This window comes from Mus caroli, unplaced genomic scaffold (assembly GCF_978045245.1).
Source record: "Mus caroli unplaced genomic scaffold, Mus_caroli_1 scaffold_6, whole genome shotgun sequence".
Lineage (NCBI taxonomy): Eukaryota > Metazoa > Chordata > Mammalia > Rodentia > Muridae > Mus > Mus caroli.
In genome coordinates this window covers 111776935-111801788 of record NW_028227261.1, presented here as the reverse complement: position 1 = coordinate 111801788, position 24854 = coordinate 111776935, and the positions used below count along the sequence as shown (strand labels likewise).

Sequence of the window (24854 nt, the reverse complement as noted above, 5' to 3'; positions counted from 1 at the left end):
CATTTATTCACTGTTTAAACGTTTTCACTGTAGAAGTCTTTCCTTCTTGTAGACACTTTGTTTTTGTAGTTCCTGTGAGTGAGAACTCCTCCCTCCAATTCCTTACTTAAAAACATCATTATCAGTATAGAGAAAAGCTACCAATTGTTCTGTGTGCTGTGTGTCCTGGTATTTTAATAAGTGTTTTTTTTTAAATTAGATTTAAGACTTCTCTGATGTAGTCTTTAGTGTCATTTAAATGTATGATCATGTCATCTGAAAAGAAGGATCATAACTTCTTTTCCTACTTGTATTTCTTTTATATCTCTTTCCTGTCTCATTTCTCTAGCTTAGACAGCAAACACAATATTGCTCAAGAGTGAAGGACCAGGGTGACAGTTTAGTGATAAGGTATTGGCTCTGCAATCAGAAGAACTGGAGCTGAGGGCTTTGGGGACCTGTCTGCATTTCCAGGATTGAATGGTGAAGACAGGTGATGCCCAGAGCAAGCAGCGAGTAAAGGATGTGGCACATACTAGGTGGTCATTTATTAAATACGGTAACTCTGTAATGGTGAATGCTTTCAGGGTTGGAATATCAGAAGTCAGGCTTTAGGAGACCTGGAAAGGAGGCACACACACACACACACACACACACACACACACACACACACTGCTTCTTTAAAAGACAGATAAAGTTTACAAACCCACACTAATCAAAAGAAAGAGAAAAAACCTCAAATTCATAAATTTAGAGACAAAACAAAAACTGTTATATTCCAATGAAAGCCAGAAAACATTATGAAACTTAGAAAAACTTTGAAAACTTAAATTCACAATAACAAATAAAATAAAGTTATACATTTTTTAAAAAGAGAGAACACATATAAACACATATTTGGAACTTAACTTAGATCATAAAGCATATACCTTCTGTTTTATTTTTATGAAGTGGCACCATGACTAGGCAAAAGAAAACATTTCATTGGGGCTTGGTTACAGTTCCAGAGGGTCAGTCCATTATCATCATTGTGGGGAGCATGGTGGCTGGCAGGCAGACATGGCCCTGGAGCTGGGAGTTTTACATCCTGATCCACAAGCAACAGGGAGGAAAGAGACCCTGGGTCTGGCATGGGCTTTTGAAACCTCAAAGCCTACCCCCAGTGAGTGACACACTTCTTCTAACAAGGCCATACCTCCTCCAACAGGGCCACATCTCCTCATCCTATTAAGAATTCAAATTAATGATCCTGGAGGGAGCATTCTTATTCGAGTTACCACACCTAGTTCCATTCTTCTTATCTGAGTTCTGCATTATCTGTGTGAGTGAGAGCCTAGCTCGCTGGTATGAAAAGACTGTCTGGCATAGTTAAGCAACAACAAGTTTGTGTGCTATTTACTAATTGTTTTATGTGTTTGCATGTCTTATACAGTCACTTACAGGTTACTTAAGGGGATGGGCAAGTATCCCTTTATATAAATCACATAATATCTAACACAGTGTTCTAGACATGAAAGACATTTATGCAACTTCTAGTTACTCCTCAGAGTGTTTTACACACCAAGCCTGTGAAAAGAAAAGAGTTAAAGCATACATAGTGAGCTTTGGTGGAATGGTGGCGCATGCCTGTAATCCCAGTCCTGATGCTGAGGCAGGGGGGGTCTGAAGTTTCAAGTCAACTTGGGTTACATAGCAAGCTCTTGTCTTAAAAAAAAAAAAAAGAAAAGAAAAAAAGAAAAGAAAGGAAGAAATCACATAACACATGCTTTCTAAAATACCATACTCTAGTTGATTATTAAAGCAGGAAGAGGAAAGTCATGCCCTCGCCTGTACAGAGATGGTCAAAGATGCCCACCTGACATAGAGGGAAATGGGTACCATGGTGTTGAGCACTATGAAGTAGGACCAGAAAATAAGGGCAGAACTCGTAGCCGATGAGGTAATATAATGCTTCCATGGGAGAAAGGCCTGGAAGTGATAGCCTCTGCTGTTCTCCCAGATGCCATGTCCAATCGACAGCAGAAAACACATTCCACCTAAAAACATGAAAATCTGTACAGGAAAAACAAAAACAGAACAGCAAATATGAATACTACTTCATCCTTCCTCTGCAGTCTTAGCTCTCATAGGTGTTTCCCCTTGGAGAGTGGAGTGATGGGGGGTGGGGAGCCCTGGGGGAGGGGGGGTGGAGTGGGGGTGGGGACGGGGACACTAGAGTTGTACACTGGGCACAGACAGGTCAGCAGGAGCCTCTGTGAGACTCTGAGGGGAGGTACCAACAACCAGAACACACCAGGTACCAATTCATAGGAACTCTGCCAAGCTCTTTACATGTTGATTAATACTGATGGACATTTCTGACAGATGAAAATCTTGATATTCAGCGTAAGACAATGTTCTACCTCAAATCACTTGGATACTGAGTAGGAGATGCAGGTTCCAAAACAGAGCTGGAGGGGCTGCCGTGTTGACGCACTGAGTTGTGTGGCTTTGGCTTGGCGCAGCTTGGGGGCAGGGAGGATGCTTGGGGAAACGGATAGCGAGATAAGGGAGATGGCAGTGGTGGAACAGTTCAGCATGTGGTGATGGTGGGAGGCAGGCCACGGGTCCACTGAACTACAGATCCTCAAGGGCAGTGGCTGAGAAGGACTGTAGTAATGGTGCGCTGGGTGCTGAGTGCTGACTTTGACTCCTTCAGGTTTATACCAGGAGTGGTTCAGCAGTGCGTAGCGAATGCCACTTCTAGTTTATTGCTTTCACGGTGGTTGGACTAATTTATATTCCTACCAATAGAGCATATGATATCTTTTTTTCCTGTGTGCCTGCTATTTTCTGTTTTCACAATGGTAGCCATTCTGAGGTGAAATGAAATCCCAATGTGGCCCCCTGAACCACCGATATAATTTGACTTACACTTCCATGATGGTCAAAGATACATAAAGGTACTTCTTCATTTCATTTAAAAATTGTTATTTTATGTGTACGGTGTTTTGCTTCTACATATGTAAGTGTTCTATGTACATGTCTGGTTCCAGCAAAAGCCAGAAGTAGTCACTGGGTCCCCTGAGACTGAACTTACAGATGGCTGTGAGCTGCTGTGTGGGTGCTGGGAACTGAACCTGGGTCCTCTGAAAGAGCAGCAAGTGCTCTTAAGACACTGAGCCAAGTCTACAGAGTCCAAAATTTGTATTTATATCTCATTGTTTATCTGATGGTTGGATTAGAAGCCGCAAGTAGTTTCCTGACAGACTTGATATGGACCTGCTGCTGCTGGGGCTGCGGCAGTCAAATGCTAGTGATCCATACTCCTCTCTGGAAGCTGAGAACTTGCTCCTTTTCCTGTGGCCCCCTCACCTTCCCCTGCGTTCCTCTTGCATGCTTTCCTTCCTCTCCTATAGCCTGCTCCTTTAAAGACATGGGCTTGCTCTGCAGCTCTGCTGGCCTGGAATTCACCATGAGCCCAGGCTGGTCTCAACCCATGATCTCTGGCTATAAGCTTTTTAATTTCATAATTTCTTCACATGATGAAGATATGCAACCTTTTATTCTAAATTTATTATACACTTTAAAGTTTTCATATCAGTACAAGCTGTGTGTTGAACATGTGTCCCTGGCCTGCCTCTGCCCCTCCCTTTCTCACCTCTCTCCTCTTATTTGTCACCTTTATTCTTCTAAACAGTTTCATTACTTTTTGGAAAAAGCTTTGTGTGGGGGGGGGGGTATGTGCACACATTCATGGACCCATGAGGATGAATCAAGGCTGGAGTCCAGACGGTTGTTTGTTGCTGTGTGAGTGGTAGGAAAGAGAAAAGCAGTCAGTGCTCCTACTTGCTGAGCCATCTCTCCAGCCCCCACATCTATTTTTATTTTGTTTTGTTTTTTTTTATATATATACATACATGCTGTATTAGTTAGGGTTTCCTTTGCTGTAAAGAGACACCATGACCTAAGCAACTCTTATAACAGACAACATTTAGTTGGGGCTGGCTTACTGGTTCAGAGGTTCAGTCCATTATCATCAAGACGGGAAGCATGGTGGCATCCAGGCAGACATGGTGCTGGGGGAGCTGAGAGTTCCACCTCATGTTCCAAAGGCAAACAGGAGAAGACTGGCAAAGCCCACCCCCACAGTGACACACTTCCTCTAACAAGGCCACACCTATTCCAACAAGGCCACACCTCCTAATAGTGCCACTCCCTGTGGGCCAAGCCTATTCAAACCACCACACGTGCCAATCTGCAATCTTTAAATGGGACTTGATGTGCATTTTCCTTTTTCTCTTCCTGGGGATATAAAATAGAATAAAAAGAACCTTGATGATGAGAAGTTTTACCTAGCTGGATAGATGGGACTAATACATGTGCATTTTAATTATAGATGTATATATGTCAATGTTAATGTGTATACACATGCATTCTACACATGTGTTTACTTGTGTGTATAGGCCAGAGGATGTCATCTTTAGGAATACCTCCTTTGAGAACAGATCTCTCACTGGCTTGGAGTTCCCTAGTTAGACTAGCTCAGTTGGTCAGCAGTCCTACCTGGCATCATTTTGTCACACCTCATATTTGTATGTGAGTTCTGGGGCTCAAGGCAAGCAATCTCCATAGATGTAACTGTCAAATAAAACTTAGAAAATGAAAGAGAGAGAGAGAGAGAGAGAGAGAGAGAGAGAGAGAGAGAGAGAGAAAGGAAGAAAGGAAGAAAGGAAGGAAGGAAGGAAGGAAGAAAAAATAAAGAAAAAAATAGAATAGAGCCGGGCGTGGTGGCACACACCTTTAATCCTAGCACTCGGGAGACAGAGGCAGGTAGATTTCTGAGTTCGAGGCCAGCCTGGTCTACAGAGTGAGTTCCAGGACAGCCAGGGCTATATAGAGAAACCCTGTCTCGAAAAAACCAACCCCCCCCTCCCAAAAAAAAACCCAACCAACCAACCAACCAACCAAACAAACAAATGAAAAAAACTTACAATGACTAGTGACTGCTGACATGGATGCCTCCCTCTCAACGGACCTGCACACTTCAGAACTGGCATTATCTTACACACTTTATGAGTCTCACAGTATCTGGTGCATATTAGATACACACTGGATCTCAGTGTACTTGCCTCTTGGGGAGACAAAACTTGAAAGAAGTAACTTAAGGAAGGGTTTATTCTGATAGTTTAGGGATGCAGTCAGTCCATCACGGATGGGGAAGGCCTGTGATGAGTGGCTCTGTGGTGGTTGAACTATATGTTAGGTTACTCACATTGTGGCAGGCCAGGAAACTGAGGCTGGAGCCAGAAGTGGAGCTGGGCTAGAACCCTCAAGCCTGCCCATAGGGAGTCACCCCCCCAAGCAGAACTACCCGGGAAAGTTTCCACAATGTCCCCAAAGTCAGCAGCAGGGCATGAGGTCCTTCAGGGGACATTTTACACACAGACCATGACATGCAATAACACCATCTGATGAGTCACAGACTCGCCCTGGACATTTTTCCCCTGTGGAATTTTTAGAATATTTACCAGTATTATGTTTCAGTTAATGTATTTCTTGATTTTTCATTGTTTATAGGTATAACAAACCTGTAATTAATAGTGTAAAAATACTCTAAAGGTTAAAAATCCCACTACAGATGTCAGGTACCAACTGTTCTTCCCTTTCAGACAGATATGCAAACCGTTCAATGGGTCTAGGCTGACAGGAGACATCCTGTTTTGAAGATGACCTTTGATGACGTGAGCTTGCTTACTGGGTGATGTGACCTGCTCCTGAAGCTGTTAGAAGCCTCTGCTTACATCAATTTCCTTAATCGCTGATGGCGATAATCTGGTGGTGGTGGTGGTGTTTTTGGTTTTGTTTTTAAAATCAGTACATGGAACTCTGCTTACTGGGAAGGCTCAGCACTAAGCAGTGGAAAAAGAGATGGTGGGTGCTTGTTGCTGCTCCGAAGGCTCAGCAGCCTCCCTAGCTTTCCAGTCCATATGTACTCTATCTAAAAAGGACTTGGAAAAGGAGCTGCAATTTTAAAACTTCTCTAATTTCCACTTTTTTTTGCAGTGCTGGTGATCCCAGCCTTGAGCATTCTATGTGAGTACTGTACCAATGAGCTCTAGCCCAGCCCTAAAGATACTTCTCATGAGAAAAGAGAAAAGATGGTTTATAACTTAGACATTGACAAGAGGTACATTGAAAGAAAGGGCACTTAAAGATATTTTCAGATACTAACACAAGGAAATGAAAAGGAAAGGAATTAAGTGTAGATATTACCAGAACGGCTCAGTTATGCACAGAAATCATTTGAATAATGAAGTTAATTTCCATCCAACAAGAACAAAAGGAGGGCTGGAGAGATGGCTCAGCGGGTAAGAGCACTGACTGCTCTTCCGAAGGTCCTGAGTTCAAATCCCAGCAACCACATGGTGGCTCACAACCACCCGTAATGAGACCTGACGCCGTCTTCTGGCGCGTCTGAAGACAGCTACAGTGTACAACAGAACAAAACAAGGACCTGGAGGGCTGGGTATGTTTGTGCACAATGTTAATCCCAGCACTGGGGCTACAGAGGCAGATGGATCTCTGTGGATTCTAGGCCAGCCAAGGCTGCATAGCAAGACCCTGTCTAGGGAAAAAAATAAAAATAAATTAACCCCCTCTATACACAAGCAGGGTAGGAAATGGGGAGATTGCTCGGTGGTTAAGACAATGGCTACTACTACTACAAAAAAGAGAACAAAAGTAGTCTGTGTCAGCCAGAATGGGCATAAATTACTACTAGTCTTCAATTTAAGCTTTTATTATCAAAGTGAACATTACATATGATAGTGCTTTTTATATTTAGATTTTCTCTACTTCATGATATAAAAACTTTAAATTAACACACAAAATAATACATTTCACTGAGGCATGTCCATACATGTGCATCATTATACCTTGTTCCAGTCTGTCTCCTTTCTCACACTCCCTCCCCCATCCCTCCTGCCCTTCTCTGTCTGGTTCCTTTCCTTCCTCATAGAGAGCTAGTTTCCCCTTTAACTTTTGTATCATATGCAATCCCATCACCTTCTCTTTCCCTCCCTTTCTTAAGATATTGTTTCCCAGGGCTGAAGAGATGTCTCAGTGGCTAAGAGAAATTGTTGCTCCCCTAGAGGACCCAGGTTCCATCCCAACATCCACATAATGGCTTACAGTGGCTGTAGGAAATCTGAGGCTGTCTTCTGAGCTCCAAGGGCACCAGGCATACATGTGGTGCACATACATGCGGGCAGACACTCATGCACATAAAATTAAAAGAAAATCTAAAGAAAAAAAAAACTTTAAACCAGAGATTCTACCAGGAAACTTCTACAGCTGATAAATACTTTCAGCAAAGTAGCAGGATACAAAATTAATACACAAAAATCAATAGCCTCCCTACATATAACTGACAAACATATTGAGAAATCGGGGAACTAGTTCCTTTCACAAGAGCCTCAAAAAATATCTTGGGATAACTCTAAACAAGCAACTGAAAAAATTTGTGTAATAAAAACTTTAAGAAATTGAAAATATCAAACGATGGAAAGATCTCCCTGCTCATAAATTGGTAGGGGTTGTGGAGACCTAGTGCAGTGGAAACTTCCAGGAATCTATGAGAGTGACTCTTATAGTCAGGCCAGGCATCGAGTGGTGGAACTGGGTTACATTCTTTTGAACTGTTAGCCGAGGTGGTCCCATGGAGATCCCTACAGAGCCCAGGCTGATGCCAGGATAGAAGGCCATTCTCTGAAAACTGGCAGCGGGGCCTCATTGCTCAGGACAACTTTTACTCCGCTCATTGAATGGAGAAAGGTCACGCTGGTGTGGCCTTGGAGCCTTCACCCCTATGTTCTAGTCTCTTTGGTACCAGAAAGTTCTCTGCAGAAAGAGACACCTGGACACAAAATCAGCCACAAAACCCTCCACCTACAATCTGTCTTGCCTGTAAGATATGCTAGGGAAATGGTGATGTAGAACTTGTGGGAGTGGCCAACCAATGTCTGGTTTAACTTGAGGCCCATATCAAGAGAGGGAGCAAATCCCCTATACCGCCAGGAGAGCCAGGAACCAGAGCCTGGATATCCCAAGAGGCCTAGGGTAGAATCAAACGTGAGTGGCAAAAGGAGGGTGGGGACATCCTACTGGAGACAGGGAGGTAGGGAAGAGGAATGGGATGTGGAACAGTCAGAGGGTAGACTGGAAGAGGAAGAAAATCTGGAGTGTTAAAAAAAAGATTAAATATAAAGAAGGAATATAAACAAACAAATGAAATGATTCTTAATGATATTCTGTTATACTCATAGATTGGTACCTTGTTCAGTTATCATCAGAGTCATTTTCTCTGGCAGCAAATAGGGAATGGGAACACAGACCCACAGCCAGACATTGTATAGAAAGAGAGTCTAAATTGGAGGTCTCCATCAGATAGATTGCTTCCCTCGGAGAGCAGTGAACCCCACAGAAGAGAGGGAAGAAAAACTGTAGGCATCAAAGGGGATGAAGCACTGCAGTGGGTAGTTTTGGCTACACAGCTTTGAGCTCCTGTCGAGTCAAGACACACACACCACCACCACACATACACACATTAGCTCATTTTTAACCTGTCTTACTGACTCAGTAGCTGGGTTCTTCTAAGCCTCCTGCGGCTAATATGCCCTTCCCTTTATTCCTAGCTCAACATCTCTAAATTAGCCCTTAGCTTAGTTGCCTAGTTACCTTCGGTGAAGCCCACTGGTCTTGCTGGGCTGCCCTTCAGTGGGCCATTTTCCCTCTCTGCCTACATTTTAGAAGATCTCTTCTGTAGCTCTAAGTCTGTTCCATCTCCCTCCCCCAAGTATCTCAATTCTCTTCCTCCTCCTCTCTCCTAACCTGCAGGAACCTGGAAGCCCCACCTCTTTCTTTCCACCCAGCCATTGGCTGTTGGCATCCGTATTGATTGATCAAAAACCAATGGGGACAAGGACCTTCAGTATCCTTACCCGCAGATTCTCGATTAAATCAAAGCATCAGAACCACACCTCCACAAAGGACACCAGGAGAACATGGCTCACCAATCAACTAAGTAGGACTCACACAGGTTCACAGAGACGGAAACAGCAAGCACTGGGCCTATATGGTCAGCACCAGGTCCTCTGCATATATGTTATAACTGTTATTTTCATGACTTTGTGAGATTTCCAACAGTATAAGAGGGTGTAGTTCTGACTCTTTTGCATCCTCTTGAGACTTTTCCTCTTATTGGGTTGTTTTGTCTCGTCTTGATATAAGGGATTTAGCCTTGTCTTATTATGTCTTGCTTTGCCCCATTTTTGGCTCTTGTCTCTTGGAGGCCTGTTCTTTTCTCAAGAGGAAACAGAAGGGTAGTAGATTTGGCAGAGTGGGGAGTTGAGGGGAGAAGGTAGGAGGAGTGGAAGGAGGGGAAACTGTGGTTGGGATAAATTGTATGAGAGAAGAATCTATTTTCAATTAAGAGGAAAAAAAGAAAAGAAAAGAAAAGAAGAGAAGAGAAGAGAAAAGAAGAGAAAAGAAAAGGAAAGAGCCATTCTACTAATCTACAGATTCAATGCAACCCCCATCAAAAAAAACTCCAGCACAATTCTTCACAGAAACTGAAAAAAATCTTTAATGTCATATGGAACTGCACAGACACACACACATACACACAAACCAGTATAACTAAAATAATCCTAAATAATAAAAGAACTGCTAGAGACATCACCACCCCGATCTTAAGTTATACTACAGAGCTATAGTAATAAAAACAGCATGGTATCAGCATACAAATAGAGATATCATCAATGGAACCATATTGAAGACCCAGACAATTCTATTCACCTACTGACACCTGAATTTTAACAAAGAAGCCAAAAATACACACTGGAGAAAAGATAGTATCTTCAGAAGATGGTGCTGATCAACTAGATAGAACATAGATGACTACAAATAGATTCGTGTTTATCACCCTGCATAAAGCTGAACTTCGAGTGGATCAAGGAACTCAACATAAAATAAGATACCTTGAATCTGATAGAAGAGAAAGTGAGGAAAAGGCTTGAACTCATTGGCACAGGAAAAGATTTTCTGAATAGAACATAGCACAGGCCCTATAGTCAACAATTAACTAATGGGACCTCATGAAACTCAAAAGCTTTTGTATTGCAAAAAATGCCAGCCAACATTCAAGCAAGGTGGCAGCCTAGAGGATGGAAAACCCTGTTCCAATATACACACAGCAGAGGGTTAGTATCTAGACCATATAAAACAAAATGTAAAACAATCAAAACCAAGCAAAAAGCAAACAACAACAAAACGAACCAACACAAATAAAACAGGAAATCCAATTTAAAGATGGGCTATAGAATTCAACAGAGTTCTTGAAAGATGAAACACAAATAACTCAGAATCACTTAAAAAAATGTTGAACATTCTTAGCCATCGGGGAAACACAAATTAAAATTATTTTGAGATTTCATCTTACCTCAATCAGAATGCCCGAGATAAATAAAATAATAATAATACAAAATTTAAAAACGTACAGTCCACACTGGGAAGGATTCAGGTAAAGTGAAACACTTCCTCATCCCACGTGGGATTGGTTCAGAGTGCAGATTGGTTCAGGCACTATGGAAACCAGTGTGAAGGTTCCTGAGAAAGATGAAAGTCGCCCTACCACAAGCTCTAGCTATACCACTCTTGGGCATCTAACAAAAGAACTCTACATCTTACTACACAAATATTTTTCCACACATGTTTACTGATGCTCTATTCATAATAACCAAAATTGGAAACATTCTAGATATCCATAAACTAATGGAGAGATAATGAAAATGTGGTACATTTGCACAGTGGAATATTATTCAGCTATTAAGAAAAATGAAATGATGGAGTTTGTAGGAAAATGGATAAAGTTATAAACAATCATGCTGAGTGAGGAAACCCAGCCCCCCAAAGACAGGCACTGCATGTTTCTTCTTACATATGGATGTCAGCTTTAAATGTGTGTTTCAATCAGAATATCTACAGAGGTTAGGTAAGGGAGCAATGGGGAAGAAGGACTCTTCCAAAGGAAGAGAAATTGAATATAACAAATAAAGGGGAAACTAAAATAGGAGGGTGGTAAGGTATATAGGAGAGCAGGGTAGAGGTGGGAAGATGGGGAGAGATAACTAACATTAAAGGTCTTCCTGAAAGCCTTACAGAGTTCCTGTCTAAAAGAAGTGCAGGGACAAAAATGGAGCACAGAGTGAACGAATGGATGACCAGTGACCAGCCCAACTTGGGATCCATCCCATGGACAGGCACCAGTCTCTGACATTTTTACTGATGCCATGTTGTGCTTGCAGACAGGAGCCTAGTATGGCTGTCCTCTGAGAGGCTCTACCAGGAGCTGACTGAGACAGATGTAGACACTCACAGAAAACTATTGGACTGAGGTTGGACACCCTATGGAAGAGTTAGGGAAAGGATTAAAGGAGCTGAGGGGGATGACAGCCACATAGGAAGGCCAACAGTGTCAACTAACCTGAGCCCAGGGAGCTCCCAGGAGACTAAGCCACCAACCAAAGAGCATATACAGGCTAGCCTCTGGCACATATGTAGCAGAGGACTGCCTTATCTGGCCTCAGTAGGAGAGGATGCACTTAATCCTGTAGATATTTGATGCCACAGGGAGAGGGGGTGCTGGGGGTGGCACCCTCTCAGAGGCGAAGGGGGATGGGAGAAGAACTCTTCGAGGCAGGAATGGGAAGGGGGCAACATTTGGGATGTAAATTAATTAATTAATTAATTAGTTAACTAATTTTAAAAATCCATATAGAAACCTACCACTATAGAAGCTTCCTAAAATATATACACATATGAAAGGAATTTCAGTAGAGTCACGATATAACGAGGGAGACAAATAATGAGGGAGACAAGTGTCCCAACTGTATATCTTATACCACTAAGTAAAGCCTCCAATGCCAAGAATGGGTTACTCTTGTTGAGTCGTTGGCCAAAGGGGCCCAAGGACATAAGCTCATACATCATAAGCTACTGCAAAGGCAATTGGTTAGTTACCATCCACAACCTGATGGTAGGGCCCAGTTGCTCAAGACACCACTTACTATGTCATCAAACATGAGAAATTGAGCTAATGCCCAACTAGAAGCTTCATCTCATGGCTCAGAGGTTAAGAGCCCTGGGTACTTGTCCAGAGGACGTAGGTTCAATTCCCAGCCCCAACATGGCAGCTTGAAACTGTCTATAACTCTAGTTCCAGGGAATCTGACATTCTCACACAGACATACATACAGGCAAAACACCAATACATGTGAAATTAAAAAAAAATTAATTAGAAGCTTCTCCTCAACTGGGTGGCATTCATGGTGCTGCAAGGTACTTTGCGTACTACCAGAGGAGAAAGGTAACCATCGACATCACCTAGTTACATCCCTGGAGACCTACAACAGTAACCTGACTGCAGGATAGTGGAGCAATAGTGGTACAGTTGTTATAGGAGCGACCAACCATTGAACCCATGTCTGACACTGCTAAAGTGGCAAGAATCCAGGAACAGATAGGTCATGGTCCCTAGGGGTAAACCTACTACTATTCTGCTGAAGGAACACAGCAGTATAATAATTCCTAACCACATACTGCTATTCCTATAGCACTGTGCACCACTCAGCCTTCATAAGAACTTCTTTCCGTTGATGAGGATTAATAAAGAGGCACACAGCTGGACAATATTCAGAAAGTGAGAGACTCTGGAGCATTCAGCCCTAAATGGGATATCACTGTCAAACAGCTCACCTCATGGCTAAAGGATCTATGCAGGAGAAGAGGCAGGAAGATTGTAAGAGTCAGAGGTGGTACATGACTTCAAGGAAACACTGTCATCCAGACACAACAGAGATGATCCACACTTTAACTCATAGACACGGTGACAGCACACACAAGACCTGTGCAAGTTCAAACCAGACAAAATCACGGCATGGAGAAGGGGGTGTGAATACAGTGTCCATCCTAACCCAGAAGGCATTTACGACTAACAATTACTATCGGTTTTCTCCAGTGGGATGTCCCAGGCCTATCAACCACACACCAGAACACGACCTATGCCCTGGGACAGTTGACTAACACAAAATGGACTCCATGGATTTTTTTGTGTGTATAGTTTTTGTGGGAATTTTTTAAGATATATTTCCTCCTATTAGGTTTGTTTTGTTTTTTGTTTTTTTTTTGGTTTGTTGTGATCTTTGTTTTTTGCTTTTGCTTTTTTTGTTTTTATTTCTGAAAAATGGGGGAGGAACAGCAAGCTGAGTGGATATAGAGGTAGGGAGAACCTGGGAAGAGTTTAGGACAGGGAAATACTATTTTGAAAATGTATATGTAAACTAAATAACAAAACAAAAATAATCTTTTCTGCCAGCTGGTGGTGGTGCACGCCTTTAATTTCAGCACTTTGGAGGCAAGAAGATCTCTGATGTGGAGGCCAGCCTGGTCTACGGAGTAAGTTCCAGGACAGCCAGGGCTACATAGAGAAACCCTGTCTCGAAAAACAAACAAACAAACAAACAAACCAAAACAAACAACAACAACAACACCCCAAAACCCCAACCAATCAACCAACCAACCAACCAACAACAAAAGCAAAAAGGCAAACAAAACAAAAGGAACATGACCTCTTTCCCCTTCTCAGGATTCCCTTTATTAGTGGTTTTCAGATTATTTTTTTTAAGCAGAAGATCCCTTGTTTTCCAATTGAAATATTATAAAACAGCACATTGAGAAGTTGCTCTCTTTGAAGCAGAAACTCAGATAAGGCCGGAGCAAACCCTATCAGATCTTCTGTCTTCACTGTAGACTCTTAAGACTCCTTTGAGGACTACAGCTTTAAAACTACTGGATTGAATAAGGCATTCTATAGAATACGTGGTGTGTTATTATAGGTCATGATCAAATCTGATATGAGGAAGTATCTTTATTTCTAAAGTAGGGCCCTTGATCAACTCTGGACCCACTTACCAAAGGCCACAGATCCCTAACTGTCATTCTCTTACACAGAAAGAGTAACCTAGACTCTTGCACATTGCATCTGTTCTTTACTGGCTCACATCTTAGCTTTTGGGGTGACTTTTAAACAACTATATTCTGACATGGAAATGCCTGCTACTGCTGTGGACATACGTCTATGTAAAGAAGGTGTTTAACTTACCCAGACCACAAGGACATTCATGAGATGATCTATATGTGTTCGTTTGAAGGTGGACCGTCCACTGTTCTGCATTAATTTGGTGTCTTGCCCTAAGCAAAATAGAGAAATCAAGATTTTACAATCACTGAATATACTTAGAGCTTCAAACTGTGTTGACATATACCTTTATGTGCAGTCATTCTAACCTCTTATGGAAATGCAATCAACAATAACACAGAAAGGAACATGTGTTTCCCTACTAAGTGTCTATACCAACTCCTCTCTCACCAGCACCTCAGTGAATTCTTGATTTTTCCCATGAAGTAACACAGAACAAGAGTCACAGAAGTGTCCCTCATCACCTCCTAATTTATATAGCTTAGGGCAGGAATTTTCTGATAAAAGATGTATTTGTTTTCTTTAACTGAGAGGAGGTAGCAGTAACTGCTTTTCCCCCTGAGGTAAAAGCTGGGGAGGTGAGACTTCTCTGTGACTGAGAGACATGGATGCCATGCTCCTCTATGGTAGCACAGACAGTGAGCATGGAGCCCGAAATGGCATGGAGGTGCAAACCCCTAGTTAGAGAAATTGCTAGCAAGTTGAGAGGGGATCTTCTTAAGAGGGCAAAGAGTGCACCGTACAGAGTGATTTCTCTGGCTGTTGCCCATCCGGCGGCTGTCCACATGTGCTCTAGTGAAGGGGTGCCTCTCATGTGCTCACTGATGGCCTTGTGAGCAGCTGGGCTTTGCTGGCATGTGAGCACACTGGGAATGCACAGCGTACATGGTAGCATTCTAGCCCTTCACAGGTCTGGGTTTTTGAAAAGTTCAAGGCAGAGTATGGCAGCTACAGGGACCATATCTTCTAGAGTCCTTAGAAAGACCGACCTTACTCTCCCTAGCTTTCAGGGAGGAGGAGGGGGGGGGGAGGAGGAGGAGGGGGAGGGGGAGGAGGAGGAAGAGGAGGAGGAGGAGGAGGAGGAGGAGGAGGAAGAGAGACTGGCAGAACTTGAGCACTGCACATCAGAAATAGCCACTCAAGTTTGCACCGAGTGCTCCATGATGCTTTCTGTAGTGTGAGACTTGCCCGGACTCCCCAGAGTTCATTACTGTTGTGAGCAAACCAAGACCCACAAGGGACCGAAGCTGTGCTGGCACTATTATTGCTCTGGGAAAAACCTTCATCTGAACAAATGGCCTTTCTAGGAGTGGATTTCTTGGGTGAGTGACCACTGACACACAGTGAAGAAAGCCTACTCTACATCGTTTGAAAGTAAGCAGCTTAGAAGCTGCCTCTCTACATCAAGAGCGGATGAACAGAACTCTGCTAGGCTTCCTTCCACTCGTGAGCCTCTCTCTCCAGAGGGTGGCAGCCTTCTTATTTTCCACAGAAGGAGAATTGGGAGCCCATGTTTAAGAGTGGATGCTCTCAAAAAGACCTCCAAAAATTCAAGTTTAATAATGTTCTCTATGGTAAACCTTTCTCAATTCCTCCTACTGCAGCTATGGTTGTGTTAAAGCCTGTATTTTAAGTGTCTAAACGTTCATCTGTTGAAAGCTTGGTCTCCAGTAGGTAACGCTCTTGTGGGGTAGTAGAAACTTCAGGTAAGGGACTTTGTGAAGGAAAGTTGGGTTATTAGGGGCGATTCTTGAAGGTCCCCCTCCTTTCTCCTGCTTCTCAGCCACCATGCCATGAGTAACTTCGCCCCATCATGAGTTCCCACTATGATGGCTGGCCTTGCTACAGGTCTAAAGTTACAGGACCACACAAACTTGGACTAAGACCTCTGAAACTGAGTAAAAAGTTAAGTCCTTCCTCCTTTTAAATTGATTATCTACAGGGACGGGGGAAAGGTTATCAATGTTACTGCTACTCAGGGTGCAGAGGCTTTCTTTCCTAACTATGCTGTGAACCAAGAAAACCTTTCACTACATATTGTGGGTTGTGATTCTAAGTGACATCTCAAGATGGGCCACTAATGTAGTACTTTTCTCCTGGATGAAGTCTCCACATTATAGTTTAAATCTCTTTCCATAATGAACACAGTCTATATTTCCTTCTTATGGGAGTCACCATGTATCCTTTCATCACATGACAATTCTGCTATTCTTTGTGTGAAACCCTCTCCTGTGTCTGCATATGCTGCAAGGCCCCACGAATGCCTTATGGTGTTGAACACTAAGCCATCCTCGAGCAAACATGGAACTGGTATGTCGCAAGCACACTGCCTGGAGCAGAGTCACTTTTCCCATCAGTTTCTTCTGAAGTTTCCCATCCAGCGACCTGTTTGACCTCTCAACCACTAAGCCACCGTTCTGACATATGCTTGGACATTGTACCCGCATCCTAAGGATGAACTACCCACAGCTGGGTGGTGAGCAGGTGCTAACGGGCTGGGTCTGGCTGTGGCGGGGAGGAAGCGTACCAGTGTAAACGACCAAACCATAGCACCAATCTGTGTTCCGGATGACGCAGCCACGGAGCAGAAGCCTTTCATGGTTCAGTAAGTAGGTGTTCCCCAGGTAGCTCAGGGTTCCGGAAAACTTGTCCAGCTTGTTATTAGGAGGATCACACCTAACTTCTCCTGCAGAAAATGTGGGGAGAATGCTCAGCCGAAAGGCAGAAAGAAAACCTCTTTGCTATAATACAGCACATTGGTTTTTCTCTACCTTTTCTCAACTGTTCCCTATCCTGCACTACTCTCCTTTAGAAAACCAAAAAGATTTCAGGGCTGTTGTGAGAACTTTGGTTTCTTTAAAGAAAAACACAAAAATAGGAGTAAGTTTTCATTCTAATCCCAGGTGTGGGATGTGGGGCGGCTTCCCCTTGTGCACTGGCAGCTGACCAGGATTTGTCTCGTGCTCTAGCAGGGGCATGATTTGTAGAGCAGCAGAGAGTTTGTTTGTTTGTTTGGTTTTTCGAGACAGGGTTTCTCTGTATAGCCCTGGCTGTCCTGGAACTCAGAAATCCGCCTGCCTCTGCCTCCCGAGTGTTGGGATTAAAGGCGTGCGCCACCACGCCTGTGCAGATAGTTTCTACTAGTGTGTGACATTTGGAATTCTGGGGACTCCTCGAGAGTTGGGGGAACTGTTGGCAGGTTACTGGCTGATGTTGGTTGTGGTTTGTTAAGTAGTCATGTGCAAAGAGGAAATAAGAAGAAATTAGACACCCTGATGGTGAAGATCAAACGTGGCCAAAGGAACTCAATGCCCCCAATCAGCAGGAAGCAGTTTAATGATAATGCCACCCCCTTCCCCCTCTATCCTTTTTTCTCCCCTATCTAATGTTAGGGGGTTGTAAAGGTGGAAGAAGAGGGGTGAAGAAGGATGGAAGAAGAAAGAACCCATAAAGTAGTCCAAAGTCTGGCTACACAGGGCATCAAAACAAACAAGCAAACCAATAATTCTGTCTATATGAAGGACGTGGCGGAAGGAAGAGCTATAGATCACCCAGAGAAAAGTGTCACAGGGTGATCTGTCAGCTTCAGTACTGCCAGATCAGTGTCAGTGAGGCTCAAGAAGTGGAAACATTGCTTACCCTAAGGTGAACCTACTATTTTTTTCCAAATAGAAATATTTGAGTTTTCCATGATTGGTAAATATATCCTCTGAAAATATTTTTAACCGTTACTGGCTTTGTTTACTCTGCACGCCTGAGCAGGAGGAATGTATGCAATGTGCGTGTGTAGAGATCAGAAGACCACACATGGGAGTTGGTTCTTGCTTTCCACCACCTGAGTCCCAGGAACCAGGCTCCGCTCACAGGCTTGGAGGCAAGCACCGTTACTCCCTGAGCCACGCTGCTGGATCTGCTTTGTAAATACTTATAACATGCTAAAATGATGAAGAAAAAAATTTTTTTGAGACAGGCTAGGTTGTCCCTGGCTAGCCTGGAACTCACTATGTATAGACCAGGCTGATCCCAAGCTCAGAGATTGATGGTCTCTGTCTCTGAGGTGCTAGGATTAAAGGCTTTGGAGAAACACTGTAATCTACTCATTGTTTAGAGAAAAAACACTATTAGCCTTCTGAACTACATCTTTATAAGCCTTTTATCCTATGCATGTATGCAAACATGTTTCTCCAAAACACGTAGTATGCTGTCTCTTATAATCTATATATTTCTATTAAGTTATATATGTTTTCCCTGTGTCAGTGATTATCGACTTGCATATTGTTTATACTGGACTGTGTCTTATTCCTGTACGGATATGCCATCTTTGTTTAGCTAGTCCTCTGCTGGTGAAAGCTTGGGTAGGCAGCCTGTTTTCTAGCTCACCATTAAAGGAGGACAGCAGCTCCAGGTTGTCCTCCATGGCACTGGTAATGGACATGGCTTGCTTCACTTTCAGGTTGGTTTCCCTAGAGTAAAGGCCACAGGTTTATCAATGTATGGGACATATACCCAACAGTAGCACAGGGCCCGCTTGTGAGGCCTCCTCAATAGCTTTGAGAAAATAAATGCTGCCAGCTGAATACAGGCTCAGGGTCTGAGGTGTATGATGCCCCACACTAGCTACTGCTTGTTCTTGTGTGCCTCCCTGTCTCCCCCTCCCCTACTTTAGCCAACATAGGAGAACTAGCTGGTCAGGTATGTCACAGAAGCTGAAGAGACGTCACAGAGCAACCCTGCTTCCTCAGGAACACAGAGCAGGTTCTGGTAAGAAGCCACTTAAAATTCTGAGGAAACAGTTCATAAATATTTACAGGGATCGTGGAAAGACCACAGTGAAACATTTCTGGATATAAGAACACACTGAGATACTAACAATAGATTTCAAAAGGTTTTGGGTACAGTATTAGTCAGGTCTCTGTAGAGGAGCAGTACTGATGGGATGCCTATCTATCTATCTATCTATCTATCCACATATTCATAATATGTATAGTTGATTTATTGAGTGACTTACAGACTACAGTCCAGCTAGTCTAACAATGGCTGTCTCGCAACAGAAAGTCCAAGACTCCAGTAGCTGTTCAGTGCTTAAGGGTGGATGTCCCAGCTAGCCAGTATATCTCAGAATCTCCGAGGATTAGGCTCTAACACCAGTGAACTGAGGGTGAGGGCAAGTGGCGAAATGCTAGCACTTCCTTCAGCCATGTCCTTCATATAGATGGCCACCAGAAGGTGTGGCCCAGTTTAAAGGTCTACCTTCTCACCTCAAAAGATCTGAATTAAAAATGGGTTGTCACACTTCAAATAATTTAATGAAGAAAAATCCCTCGTAGATGTGCTTAGTCACCTGGGTTTTAGTTAATTCCAGATGTAGTCAAGTTTACAATCAAGAATAGCCACCAGAAGTCCATCTATCCCTTGTCAAATCAACACACAATCATATCTCCTTATGTCATACTTAATTTCCAAATGAAAACATTATCCAGCTCACAGTTATGCCTAACATGATATAACTACCCCACATACAACCTCAAATGCATTATATATGTAACCAGGTCATAATTATGTTGAACATGATATAACTATCTTGTGTACAACCACAACTGCACTGTATATTTAACCAGGTCATGATTAGGCCAAACATGGCATAACTATCCCACACACAATGGGAAATGCATTATAAATTTCAGAATAGGGTTAGTGTCCCTTGAAGGATGTTCCTCTAGGACCTCAACATAAATATGATAATCACTGATATTCTCTCCATTGATGTTACATTATATGACAAAGAAATAGAGGAAAGAAAACACGAATATTTGCCCAAATGCACTATTAACAAAATGTGACAAAGCATTCATGTCAACTGTAGTCCTCATTTTTGCAACTGGTCGTGTGGCCGTAACTGGTACTTATACCTACCTTCCTCCCTCTGCTATTCATTTCGTGATTCCTCCACCCACAGCAAGATCTCAGCAGGTCTTGGCTCTTTTCCTGGAGGAGTGACCCATATCTTCATTCCTTCCAGGTCTGTTCCCTTTGTCATCCTGCTTGGATTGGGTTGTTGTAGTTTCCCATTGACTTTAATCACAGGACTTGACAGCATCAAGAGACACCCTCCCTAAAGGATCTCTTAATTACCTCCAGACATAACCTTAGTTACCTCCAATGTGGAGAAGCAATCCAATTTCCTCTTGATAATCAGGACCAATCACCTCTCCTAACACTCTTCTTTCTTAGGCTGAATTAAGGACATGAGAAGCCCAAAGTGGCCAGGGGCAAGTCTGAGCTTTCAGTTCAATGGAATGTTTGTTGTGGCTCCTGGCAGTAGTGTCCTGTACCCTCCCCCCACCCAGAACCAAAACATCCAGACCTGCAGAATGGAGAACAGGAAGCAAAAGTGTTCCTAGTGGGTCACTAGAGGTGATAGTGAGTAGGATCATTCCTTTTTCCACTCCTTGATTCATTCCATGAATGCTGGCTATGGGAGAAATTATACCATATACTAGATGCTGATTCAAAGCATATACCTCTGTTAGAGAACCCTGCCCCTGCCTTCCAGGTTGCTGCCACTTAATTGGCACTTTAACTATGTCTTCAAAAGGCTATTCCATCTTTCTACCAGACGAGATGCTTATGTTGGTGAGGATCATGGTAAGGCCAGGGGATTCGGTGATTATGGGCCCACTGTCACACACCTCTGGGTGTGACGTGAGTTCCTTGGTCAGAAGCGATACTGTGTGGAATACCATGATGGTGGATAAGCCATTCTGCGTAAGTCCATGGATGGTGGTTTTGGCAGAAGCATTGCACGTTAGAAATGCATATCTATAGCCAGGATTAGAAGGATCTATGCAAGTAAAGACAAAGCATTGTCCATGAGAAAGCAGCCCAACAACAGTCAACCTGCCACCAGGCTCCTGGCCAGCCACCCCGGGGAACAGTGAACTTTGTGTTAGTCTCTGCTCTTGGCAGAGCTGGCATTCAGCAGCAGCTGTCGGCGGGTCAGGCTTGGTGAGTGGAACTCCATGTTGTCAAGTCCATGTACAACCTCCGTCTCTGCTACCATGGCTGCTCTGCTCATGTGCCCACTGGGCAATGACAGGGATGACTGGAGAAAGAGGCTGACTGTCCACAGAATGGGTCATTCTATCTACCGATTATTAAGTTCCTTCCTCTACTGAAGTCATCTTTTGATAAGAATTTATATGAGATACAATATCTTCACAGCCTTTGCCCCTTCAAAGAGATCTATCCATATACTTCTTCCCCAGATGTCTTTCTTACTAATTTTCCAAATCTCTGACCACCCAGACAATCCATTGGTTACAGCCCGTGAATCAGTAAACAATTGCGCATCTGGCCATTTCTCCATCCAAGAAAATATACAAACATGTGCACTTCTGTCCAGTGTGAGGATTTCTCTCTGCTGGCATATTTCAGGGCTGTCCCAGAAATGGGCTTTAATGCTGCAGCTGTCCACTTCTGCATGGTGCATGCACAGCATACAGAACAGTCAGTGAACCCGGCCCTTGTCTTCTCTTTCTTTGTCAACTGTTCATAGGGAACACCCCATGAGATTGAGAGCAGAAGGCAGTGGAATAGAGTAGACACCATAGGCATTTGGGCAACACTTTCATGTACCTTGCTTGTGCCTTCAGGACCTACCTGGACTGAATCACATATAAACTACTTTCCATTTGATAGTGGATTGCTGCTGTGCATGTCCTACTTTATGACTTGGTGATTCTGACAACACCCACCTTCTGATGGGCAGTTCAGGTTGAATACTAATATGGTGACCCATTGCCAAATGTTTAGTTTCCACTAAGGTCCGATAGCAGGCCAGGAGCTGTCAAAGGGAGAATAATTTTTCTGCAAATGATAGTGGAGCCTTATTCCCAAATCCCAAAGGTCTCTTCTCTGAATCACCTATAAGGGCCTACCAAAGGCTCTAAACAGCATCCCTATCTGCCACTGACATGTCAAGTGTCATCAGATCTGATGGATCATTTGGTTCAAGTGATAGGGCAGCCTGTACAGCAACCTGGATCAGTTGAAGAGCCTTCTCCTGTTCTGAGCTTCATTCAAAGCTAGAAGCTTTTAGAGTCACTTGGTATATGGGTTGGAATAACACACCCAAGTGAGGAATGTGCTGTCTCCAGAATCCAGGCCCAGTAAACATTGTGTTTTTTTCTTGGTGGTGGGAGGGGCCAGGTGAAATAACTTACCTTTCACCTTAGATAATTTCTACATGCCCCACACCACTGGATTCTTAAGAATTTCCAAGGTAGAAGGCCCTTGAATTTTGTTTGTTTGTTTGTTTTTCATTCTCTGATGTGCACTTGTGTTACAAGTTCAAAGTGGTTGCTACCTCCTGCTCACTCAGTCCAATCAGCATAATGTTGTCAGTTCAGTGAATCAGTGTGATATTTTGTGGAAGGGACAGATGATCAAGATCCCTTCTAAGTTATGACCCAGGAATAGAGAGTTAATATAGTCTTGAGGTAAAACTGTAAAGGTATACTGCTGGCCTTGCCAACTGAAAGCAAATTGCTTCTTGTAGTCCTTATGGAAAGTACCAAGAAAAAGGCATTTGCTAGATCAATAGCTGCATATTACATACCAGGCCATGTACCAGGAGATATATTAACCTGCTGGAGTAAGGACAGTAAGGTACAGCAGCTGAAATTAGAGTCATCACTTGATTGACTTATCAATGGTCAACTGTCATTCTTCACAATCCTGCCGTCTTCTGCACTGGCCAGATAGGGAGCTAAAGGGAGATGTGGTGGGACTCACCACCCTGCATCTTTCAAGTCCCTGATGGCAGCAGTAATTTCCGAAGTTCTTCCAGGGATGCAATACTGTTTTTTATTTACTATTTTCTCTGGTAGAGACAACTCTAATGACTTCCATTTAGTCTTTCCACATAACAGCCCTCACTCCACAAGTCATAGAACCAATGTGAGAATTCTGACAACTTCTAAGTATATCTATCCTAATTATTCACTCTGGGACTTAGGAAATGACTACAGATAAGTTCAGGAACCCAGTGGACCCACTGTGAGCTCAACTTCAGCCGAAACCCCACTAACCACCTGAAATCCATACGCCCTTACTTGAGCTGTAGGACCACAGTACTTCTTGGAAACCAGTCTCCTGGAACCAGTACCCAATAGACCCTGGAAAGTCTGACTGCTTTCCCCAGTGTACAGTTACCCTTAGAAGAGAGTGTAAGTCCTTCTGGGGAAGGATAGACGAAAACAGTACAACTCTCAGGGATTGCATCAAGGTCCTCCCTCACGAAAACCTGGCTGTCTTTTCATCCAAGGGGTTCTGGGTCTGCACACTGGTTCACATCTGAACATTGCTTCATCAACTGAGATTCTCTCTTGCCATGATCCAATGCAGCATTTTTTTTTTGAGAAATTTTCTACTCATACAGATCAAACAAGAATGCAGTAGGCTTCTTACCTACTTCCTGTCTGGAATTGCCATGATTCAGTACATGATTCAGTACCATAGGGCCATTTGAATCATGCCACCATAAAAATCATCCTGCCCATTATGGACATGCTTTCTCTCTTGCCCATTTCAGTAACTATTATCATTTTGCCTGTGGTGAATCAGTGCTGCCACATGGCCCCTGCTACCCTGGGGCCCAATTAAGCCAACTGAGCAGCAGCATCTCCAGCCCTAAGGTGTGGCACAGGGGAAATGGTGGTGACAAAGCTCTTCGAGTGTGCTGCTCCCCCTCATCATTTTGTATTGTGAATGAAAATTCCTGAATAGAGACTGTGTCTGCCTGTGAACAAAACCAGAAACTCAAAAGAGTTTCTATGTCTGTGGAGACTGATGGAACAACTGGAATTTCAGTACTGTGGAGAGACTGAAAATTTGTAGGTTCTGAGGCTACTGTATCTTAGGCCAGTGTTAGCCCTTTGAACAGCCATGCTTATCTCACTCTGATCTGAACTAATATCCAGTGATACTAAGTAAAGACTTCTTAGAAGTTATTGACTTAGCAGAACACTAGCTTCTGCCAGTCCAAGAGCTAAGAATGTCAGCAGTAGCATCTTCAGCCTGGAGACTAGCTAGCTCCCTACATCTCACTGTACCTGTCTCAATGGGGTACCCACCAATGGATTTTATTTTACTTATTTTTTTTTTTGAGAAAAGGTCTCTCTACATAGCTAGGAATGTCCTAGAATTCACTATATAGTGACTAGGTTGGCCTCAAACTCATAGAGATCCGCCTGCCTCTGCTTCCTGAGGGCTATTAAAGGCATGTATCACCATGCCCAGCTCCACCAATATATTTGAAGTTTCCTTGAATTTACGACTTTTTACATTCTGTAAAATTATAAATACCTTGTGAAACTGCTTCCACATGGGAACATGGAATTTGGGATAACCTGTGTTCCTGAGCCATGGTCACTCAAAACTGCTCCAAAGTAAACTATCTCTTATTTCCTTTAAGAGGTGTGGTTTTTACATAGACAGTGTCTTACAGTATTGGTGAAGGGCTTGTCTTCTGAGCCTTCCCACTGTGGAAGCTTAGTATCTTATAGCGTACCTACTGTAGCACTGTATTTTCTGAGCCTTAAAATCTCTTCATCAACACTAAGCCTAGGGACATCAGACATCCCCACTCCTTTTCAGTAGACCATCTTTTGACCGACGCGTCAGCCAACCATTCAAACTTTTGACCTGCGTTGTTTAATTGTGTGAGCTTCCATATTAAACCTAGAATCTCCATCCACTCTGTGGGTCCATATCAATAAACTCAAGCCTGATCTAGTTT

The 24854-nt window shown here is 43.2% G+C and overlaps 1 protein-coding gene across 1 annotated transcript in view; it reads right to left on the bottom strand.

The window, feature by feature from the left end:
- The window catches only part of LOC110292950 (phospholipid-transporting ATPase FetA), a 108219-nt gene that overhangs the window by 39842 nt on the left and 43523 nt on the right, over positions 1 to 24854 (bottom strand). Inside the window, exons 10-13 of the mRNA XM_021160642.1 lie at positions 18437 to 18519; positions 16584 to 16742; positions 14180 to 14268; positions 1835 to 2031 (exon numbers count right to left, since the gene is read on the bottom strand). Of these exons, the coding sequence (XP_021016301.1) occupies positions 1835 to 2031; positions 14180 to 14268; positions 16584 to 16742; positions 18437 to 18519 (528 nt within the window). The remainder of the gene's footprint in view (positions 1 to 1834; positions 2032 to 14179; positions 14269 to 16583; positions 16743 to 18436; positions 18520 to 24854) is intronic.